General features: G+C 45.7%; 2 protein-coding genes across 2 annotated transcripts; one reads left to right on the forward strand and one right to left on the reverse strand.

The window, feature by feature from the left end:
• Window positions 1-1,284: 1,284 nt before the first annotated feature.
• On the forward strand, window positions 1,285-2,817 carry GUITHDRAFT_122615 (hypothetical protein; the record flags this gene model as incomplete). Its single annotated transcript, XM_005818101.1, has 9 exons — window positions 1,285-1,380; window positions 1,651-1,756; window positions 1,804-1,952; window positions 2,004-2,065; window positions 2,116-2,212; window positions 2,260-2,319; window positions 2,373-2,561; window positions 2,613-2,686; window positions 2,736-2,817. The coding sequence occupies 9 exons, from the start codon at window positions 1,285-1,287 to the stop codon at window positions 2,815-2,817; spliced, it is 915 nt and encodes a 304-aa protein (XP_005818158.1).
• Window positions 2,818-2,920: 103 nt separating this feature from the next.
• Window positions 2,921-3,799, reverse strand: GUITHDRAFT_122616 (hypothetical protein; the record flags this gene model as incomplete). Its single annotated transcript, XM_005818102.1, has 4 exons — window positions 2,921-3,014; window positions 3,102-3,185; window positions 3,277-3,438; window positions 3,486-3,799. The coding sequence occupies 4 exons, from the start codon at window positions 3,797-3,799 to the stop codon at window positions 2,921-2,923; spliced, it is 654 nt and encodes a 217-aa protein (XP_005818159.1).
• Between the last annotated feature and the right edge of the window lie 4,563 nt (window positions 3,800-8,362).

The following is an 8,362-nucleotide window of genomic DNA, read 5'->3' on the forward strand; positions in this document are numbered from 1 at the left end:
TAAAAAAAGTTTTACTCAAGTAATTAAAAATCCGCCTTCTTGTAAAGTACTAAGAGTCTTGATAGAAGATAGAATCGCTGCCCTCGATCTGTCTCTATCTTTCTTGTGCATGTCGGTTACGTGGATCATTGCTGACAGGCGTTTTGACTCGTCGGCTATTTGACATGGGGTGGGTGGGGGTGGTCGAAGTTTCCGCCAGTGCAAGAAACAAGACACCTAGTCTGAGGTGAAAAAGAGGGGTACGCAAAGGTCAGCGATTCGTGTCACGTCCACAAAACTAGTCCTTGAATCGGGTATTTCCGGGACAGGGGGTCATCGAAACATGGTAGGGTCATATGACCCACCCCTCAAAATGATTCATTCCCTTTCACCAACACTATCTACACCCCTTGATACATCGAGTTGATCACCCTGCCAACCCCACCAATCGGAGAGGCCTAGTCATTGGTATTGGATGGTACATTTCTTGAATTGCACCCTTTGATCCGTCACCCCGGGATTATTCCTTATTTGAGTAGGTAGGGTCCAGCGCATTCGGTGATCCGGAGTTTGTCAAGGGGGTGGGTAGTGAGTCATGGCTTCTTTACCGTGTAGTAACGTGTTGATGAAATTTACTGATAGCCTCAACGCAAAGTTGGCGTGCAAGGGGTCGATGCAATCTCCGGTCCACGAGGAACAGCTCGCAGGTGATTACTTTTCCCCTTCAGATATTGAATTTTACATTGCACATACTGCACCTAGAGGAAGCAGTCGGGAGGATGCCCCAAGGGTCTCAGCCAAGGCCTGTCAACCTGCGTTGGAATATTTACAAGTACGTGACCAAGAGGCTGACAGAAACATCTCGAGGGGTACTCTGTATCACGGGGGTCTTTAGGTGGTAAAGTGAGGGGTCCTTCAGGGACCGCGGAGGACCGGAAGCCCATCTCCGTCCTCTCACCGCAGCCTCCTCAAGCACCCCCCACCCCTTCCTCTTCCCCTACTTCACCTCCTTCCCCTCCTCTCTCAACCCCCCGCCCTCTTGTCTTGCCTTGTCAGTTCCCTGTACGCCTCCCATCGCCTGTCCTCGTTTGCGCCTCTGCTCCAGTTCCTCCCCTCCCCTCCTCGTCATCTCCCGATCCTCTTGCCAGTTGCGGAGTAGATAGCTGTGCTGTGCACTACAACCTGCCCTCTACTGCTGCTCCGCATTTGCATCTTGCTCCTGCGAATCTCGATCCGTCAACCGAGTGTATCCTGAGCTCATTTCCGGAGCTCACAGCTGAAAACTTGTCCTGGTTCCTGGTCTTGATGATCGCCTCGTCTGCATCCATCGCTCCTCAGAACCAGCAACTTGCTGAGCTGTACAAGGCTCTAGAGATGTTCAAGAACAACCCGACGACTCAGGTGAACAGACTGATGTTGATCGATGCGCTCGTGCTGCTCTGACGATCTTTCCTCCTACAGGGATGTGCCATGAAAGAGAGTTCTTCGCAATCGTCCACCCTGCCCAGCAGCCCTTCGACTTCAGAAAGCGATTTCCAAGGAGTCAAGCGCAAAGCGGACTCTCTCAATGCTGACGGGCGGCGAGCAAGCGATGCAAGCAAGAGGAATGCGAGAGGAAGGACGTATGAGTCCGCACTGTCTTGCTGACATGTGCTGACGGTGGGCTTGCAGGCGCTCGGCGGTCCTGGAGGAGCATCTTTCATGAGATTGCTGGAGCAGCTGGAGAGAGACGGAATCGTGAAGCGTCACTTTGGGGATGTGCCAAAACGGCTTGGAGGTAACAGATTGACTTTGAATCTTGCCTGGCGTAATCTTGGGTCAAAGGTGTTTGCGGTTGGACAGTGTTCGATGACAAGATGGAAGAGTGGTCCAAGAGAAGGCAGGCATGGTTCATGGAAGGCAAGGAAGGGAAAACCTACAAGCCGAACTCCCTGTTTCAAATCTTGCGCCGTCTTGGGTTCTTTCCGACTGAGGTAAGCAGAGTTAAAACTTGTTCGCCGTCCCTTGTTGACGTCGGTTTCTAGAGCACAAAGAGAGCCAGCCATGGCCTCGACTTTGAAGGCAGCAGGACATTTGCGTGGGACGGGTGAGTTGGCTGCATGAGTTTGCTGTAGATGCTTACTCATGGCCCTGTAGGAGCCGACACGTCAAGTACGTGCAGTCTAAGGCGGAGCAAGAGAGAAATGGCCGATTGTTCCGAGGCGACAAAGACGTGCCCGTCACAGAAATTTCTGTGAGAAGATTCCTGCTTCTCCGTTGCAGGTGTTGACCTTTCTTCAGGACAACAATCAGAAACAAACCTTGCCATCGATTGCGAAAATCGAGCACGAATCGTTGATGGTATACAGATCACGATCTATTGGTGTGCTGAATGATTGACTCCTGGTGTTCAGCCCTCCATTAGCGCTAATGGAATCTCTCACAAATCCGACATTCAAACGGCCGATGTGAAACCAGGGCAAGCTTTCGATTGGAGTCTAGGATTGCAATCAAACTTCAACCCTGCAAACCAAGCTTCGACCATGATTAGCCAGCAAATCCTCCAACTGCTACAGCAGCAGCAGCATCAGCAGCAGCAACAGGTTCGGTTGCATTGAGTTTGGAGATATCTATGTCTGACGCTATATTTACAGCACCTGTTTCTTCTCAGTCAGCAACAGCAGCAGCAGCAGTACAACCACCTGCTCAATGGTCAAGGAAGAATCAGGTTGATATCTCTTCATCTGTGCTACTCCCAAGTTCTGACTATTTTCAAGGATTGCTGCACTTGCTCCTAAGGCGGTAGACCAATGGATGCCTGCTACACAACTTCCCTCGTTTGAGACCTCGCTACAGTAGAGCTTGAACAACCTTCTTTAATGTTCAATGTGTACACTAAGTTTTGATTGTTTTGCTACATCACTATGTTGGTTGATTACTTTAATGAAAAATCTGTATACCCTCATGTACACAGGCTGCCCTTGTTATCACCCTCCATACCGGCTCGCTCCTCCAGCCGTTGCAAGGCTATCAGAGCATTCTGTTTTGGTTCCTTCCTGTCAGGAGAAATCAGCAACATCGTTGTCTGCATCAGCGCATGATGAGTTGCGCTGATGCTGAGAAGGCTGACATCGGAAACTCACGTGCAGTCAAGCACAATAACATCGGTCAAGTCACTGGGCCTGCCGAACTCCAGGTAGCGCTTATAAACATACTCGTTGAAGTACCTGCAAGGGGCCCAGCAAAAGAGAGTCACCCGAAGTCTTCCACTACAAGCTGAATGCAAAGTTTTGAGATATGAGTTTGTTCCTGACTTACAATTTGTATTCCTCGAACGACACCCCTTTTTCCTTGTAGGATCTTTTCCCCAGATGACTTCGCTCCCATTTCCTCCTTGCAAGCTCTCCAGGCAGCATGTTTGAATCATCCAAGTAGACAATATCTGTAAGATGTCTACGAACTATGTCACGGCATTGCAGCCTGTAAAGTCTCGTCAAGTTCCTTGCAGAATCGCAGCACGCCCTCACAGGAAACTGTCAACAATCACTGCCTGCCTCTGCTGTTCCTCAGCCGCCCGCCTTCCTGCAGAGATTTCCTTCTCCAACTTGCTCCAGTCAAGAGCATCGGGATGGTTAGTGTCCTCCCTCTTGCTCGCTAGAGCCTGCGGCACGCCCTCGTCGGGCCACAGGTGCGTGAGGTCTAGCCGAGGGCACTGATGAGCGGGAAGGAAACACTTGTCTCCTTCCACAACCTCAGCGCCCAGCAACTTTGCAAGCTCTTCGCTCAAACATGATTTCCCTGTTCCAGTGCACCCAACCACTCCAACAATTCTCACGGCCATGAGCAAAGTGAGCTTGAAGTCCTTCCTCGGGGCGAGATAGCGATGCGGCCTTCCGCTCCTAGCAGACGATGGGCGATACCTGGAGGGAGGAGGATGGATAGAGTGGAGAGGACACAAGAGAACTGGGGTGAGGAAGGAGGGGGAAGGAGGGGAGGAGGAGGAGGGGAGGAGGAGGAGGGGAGGGGAGACCATCGCCGTACACCAGCATTAAAATTTAGGAGGCAGTTGCGAGCCGGCCGCCGTTTGGGGGACAGCAGTTGGCAGGATTAGGTTTGGTTCTCGCTGTCTTTTCTCTTCTCGCCGTTTGGCCTGTGCGACAGTGTCAGGGTCAAGCCTCCTCGACTCTCCTGATTGTCCTCGTACTGATTTTTAACTTAACTTTGAGTAAAGTGCCCGCCCGAGCCTGAGTGCTTCCTGAGCGGCTACTTCGGATTCTCGGAGACTCGAAGCCCCGCCCGGCCGCCGGCCCGCCGGGCCGGGCCGCCGACTCTGATCCGACCACGTGACTCTGACCCGCCGACCGTACGGTCCGATCACTGTGACCGCCGTGCCAGCGGCCGGGCTGCGGCCGCCGCAGTGCCGCCGCAGTGCACGGTCATCCGGCGGGTCACCAGTGCCGCGCGTTCCAAGTTCCGGTACGGTACCGTATGACCGCCGTTCGAGTCACCGTGGCTGTACTACTACTAACTAGTAAGTTCCTCAGTTCGCCCCCCCGGCGCCGGGCCGGGCAACGCGGCTGCCGCAGCCAGTCACTGAGTGCCGCAGCAGGCGGGCCTCGGCGATGATCGCCGCCCGGCGGGGTCAGGGAGTCCGGGCCGCGACTCCCGGGCGCACGGCACTGCAGTCGGAGCCAAACAACTTGACTGGCACCTTCGTATCTACTCTCATGATTGTCCTCGAGTCGTACTGATTTCAAGTTAACTTTGAGTAAAGAAAGTCAGCGAGAGAGTCACGATGATCCTAGGTCCTTCAGTACTCAACTCGAAGTTAAGTTAAAAAGCTTGTCCCTGAGGTTGTAAATCATTATTCAACCGCGAGTTCTGAGTATGGCCTAAATATCATGATTTGATTTCAACATTTGTCTAAGATATTGGTGTGACTTGAAATGACTTCAGTCGGTCTGAAGAAAGGCTGTTTGCCGCTACTAGTAGCTCAACCGCGTGACCGTCTACTACCTTCCAACGGTGCTGAGTACCACCGGTGGTAGTCAAAAATCAAGGGGGGTTCCTGAGCAATTACCGTACCCCTTCAGTTATTACTGAATTCTCTGGCAAAGGGAGGGGTAAAAAGTTACTCAGCCGAAAGCTGCCTCACTGGCACCCCTGCACTTGTGGTGGGTGGGTACAATGGGTGGGTTGTCCGCGGAATTCCAAGGACTCACTTAGTAGTGCTACTAGATATGGCAAGGGTACGGTGGGGTCCACCAGCGAAAGTTCACCACTAAGAGGGGGTGGGGTGGTCAAGGTGACCCTGTGACTTCCGTTCACTGTCAACAGATCATGATGTATTTTACTTCACATTGAGGGGGTGGGTACTAGCCTAGGGTGACTTTTGACGGAAGGATCTGTGTACAGGGGGTAGGGTGACAAACAGTGTCCGGGTACCACCGGTGGTCAGGCTCCGAAAGTTCAGCGGGAGGACAAAAAATCAACTAGTCACACTACAGGGGTAGTCCTTAGATTGACTGAAAGTAAAAAATCAGGGTGGGTAGTGCTGAGAACGGGGTGCTGTACCACAGAATTCATGGCATAGGTAGGGGTACATAGGAGCTCTGGGGGGTAGTGAGTCGATGTTAAGATCGATCGACCTCGAAGTGTACCTCCTTGCAGTCCTTTTGAAAGTTTACTGACATTCCCCACGTACTGCCTTCCTCCTCCGCCTCCTCCGCCTCCTCCGCCTCCTCCGCCTCCTCCGCCTCCTCCTCCTTCGGATCCTCCTCGGGCTCCTGGACGCCTTAGTTTGCTCAGTCTTCAGGTCAACATCCTCCAAGACTCTCCCTCTCTTGAACGTGCATAGCGGATTCTCGACATACATTTTTCTCTCCAAATGGTACCAGCAGATTGATTTCATGGAGGTCTTTTAAATTTTAGCATTGCACTGCTGCGGTTTTTATCGAATCATTGCAAGACACTCGCCGTCGAGGAATGTAGACCACACTGAAGACCATTCACACGAAAGGCCTATATTTTGACTCTGTTCGTAAAAACGATGATTTCTACGTACAATACAACAATAAATCTATTACACTACTAAAATTAAATATATTCCTATAGCTGTACAATGCTAATAATATCCAAATAAAAACACTTGAGAAACACAATGACAAAATTTCTATTAAAATTATGTTCAATAAATATTAATTGCCCATTACATTTCTCTTACAATTACAAAAAATCTATTTCAATAAATATTATTTCTAATTAAATTATGTTCAATAAATATTAATTGCCCTATCAATGTAAATTAATGCTGCGGTGTGGTGCATAAATTACACAATGTAAAACGGCGGTATAGCATGAGCAAAGCGAATGCTATGATGAGCACGCAGTGCTCATCTATTCCATTGCAACTTGTGCTACACTTGTTATTCCTATTACACTCGCAAACCCTTGATTACAAGTATTCAGTCGTCCTGAACTGTATAATGGAGCGTATCATAACACAGAAATAACAGAATAAACAGCGGTAACGCACGTAAGTGCGTGGGCCGAAGGCCTATCCCTGTTGAAACATGCTAACCATATATATTTCTTGATGATTTTGTGATTATTTTTCTTTTAAGTTAAATCTGAAATTTAGTAGTGTTAATATATATTTGTTAATTATACATTCCTCGACGGCGAGTGTCTTGCAATGATTCGATAAAAACCGCAGCAGTGCAATGCTAAAATTTAAAAGACCTCCATGAAATCAATCTGCTGGTACCAAATGGTTAAATCCATACCTTTAAACACAGACATAAATCCTTTAGTAAAAAATATAAAATCAAATTTGTATCAGATTTAAACTGTGTTCTCGTAACATTTACAGATTACAATCGCATTTTCATGACTGGACGCTCAGCTTGCCGTAGGCAACAGAATTGCAATGAAACCACAAGCTTATTCTCTTATAATCTTGCAATTCCGTTGCAATTTTGTCCAGTTTAGCTCCTTTTGTCAAAAGGAGCAAATAAAAGCAACATAGAGCTACTCGTAGCCACATAAAACCCCAAGCTTTTACATATATTTTTTCATATATCATTGGGCGACAACAATTAAATGGTTTAATTGTTTTTTCATTTCTTAATATATATGCCAACATCATGCTTTTTAATTGATTACATTCATTCTCTTTTTTTATTTTTATGCACTATACTGCTGATAATTATTGTACAATATTCAATATACTAACGAGCGTACCCACGGAGTGGCTTGAGCAAACATATTATATATTTGTTTTCCTATTGATTATATCAGCGCTCCCTATTTTTTGCATGCAAAAACATAGAGGAGCAGCTTCGCTGGAAGCAGCCTTGGTCGCTTGCACTCGAAGAGCTGCGCCAACCTTTTGAATGTGTTAATGAACTCTTGATAATAACAAAAATAAATTAGGACAAGAATTTTCAAATTTCAGAAATTTTGCAAAATTGAAAAATAAATTTTCAACTTGAGAAAAATATTTTCCTGATTTTACATTTTTTTCTGAAATTCTAAATTCTTGTCCTAATTCAATCATTATCTTAGATCATACACTATAGTACATATGTGCTATATACTATATACTATATACTATATACTATATACTATATATTGTGTATATGATGTATGTATGTATGTATGTATGTATGTATGTATGTATGTATGTATGTATGTGCTATTGAACTCTTGATAATGTCAAAAATAAATTAGGACAAGAATTTTCAAATTTCAGAAATTTTGCAAAACTGGAAAATAAATTTTCAACTTGATAAAAATATTTTCCTGATTTTACATATTTTTCAGAAATTCTAAATTCTTGTCCTAATCTTAATTATTATCTAAGATCATACACTATAGTACATATATACTATATACTATATACTATATACTATATACTATATATTGTGTAATAATGTATGTATGTGTTATTGAACTCTTGATAATGTCAAAAATAAATTAGGACGCTTCGCTTGCCGGAGGCAACAAGAATTTTCAAATTTCAGAAATTTTGCAAAACTGGAAAATAAATTTTCAACTTGATAAAAATATTTTCCTGATTTTACATATTTTTCAGAAATTCTAAATTCTTGTCCTAATCTTAATTATTATCTAAGATCATACACTATAGTACATATATACTATATACTATATACTATATATCGTGTAATAATGTATGTGTTATTGAACTCTTGATAATGTCAAAAATAAATTAGGACGCTTCGCTTCCCGGAGGCAACAAGAATTTTCAAATTTCAGAAATTTTGCAAAACTGGAAAATAAATTTTCAACTTGAGAAAAATATTTTCCTGATTTTACATTTCTTCCAGAAATCCTAAATTCTTGTCGTAATGTTAATTAGTGTCTTAGATCACACACACCGTAG

The sequence above is a fragment of the Guillardia theta genome (assembly GCF_000315625.1).
Source record: "Guillardia theta CCMP2712 unplaced genomic scaffold GUITHscaffold_381, whole genome shotgun sequence".
Classification (NCBI taxonomy): Eukaryota; class Cryptophyceae; order Pyrenomonadales; family Geminigeraceae; genus Guillardia; species Guillardia theta.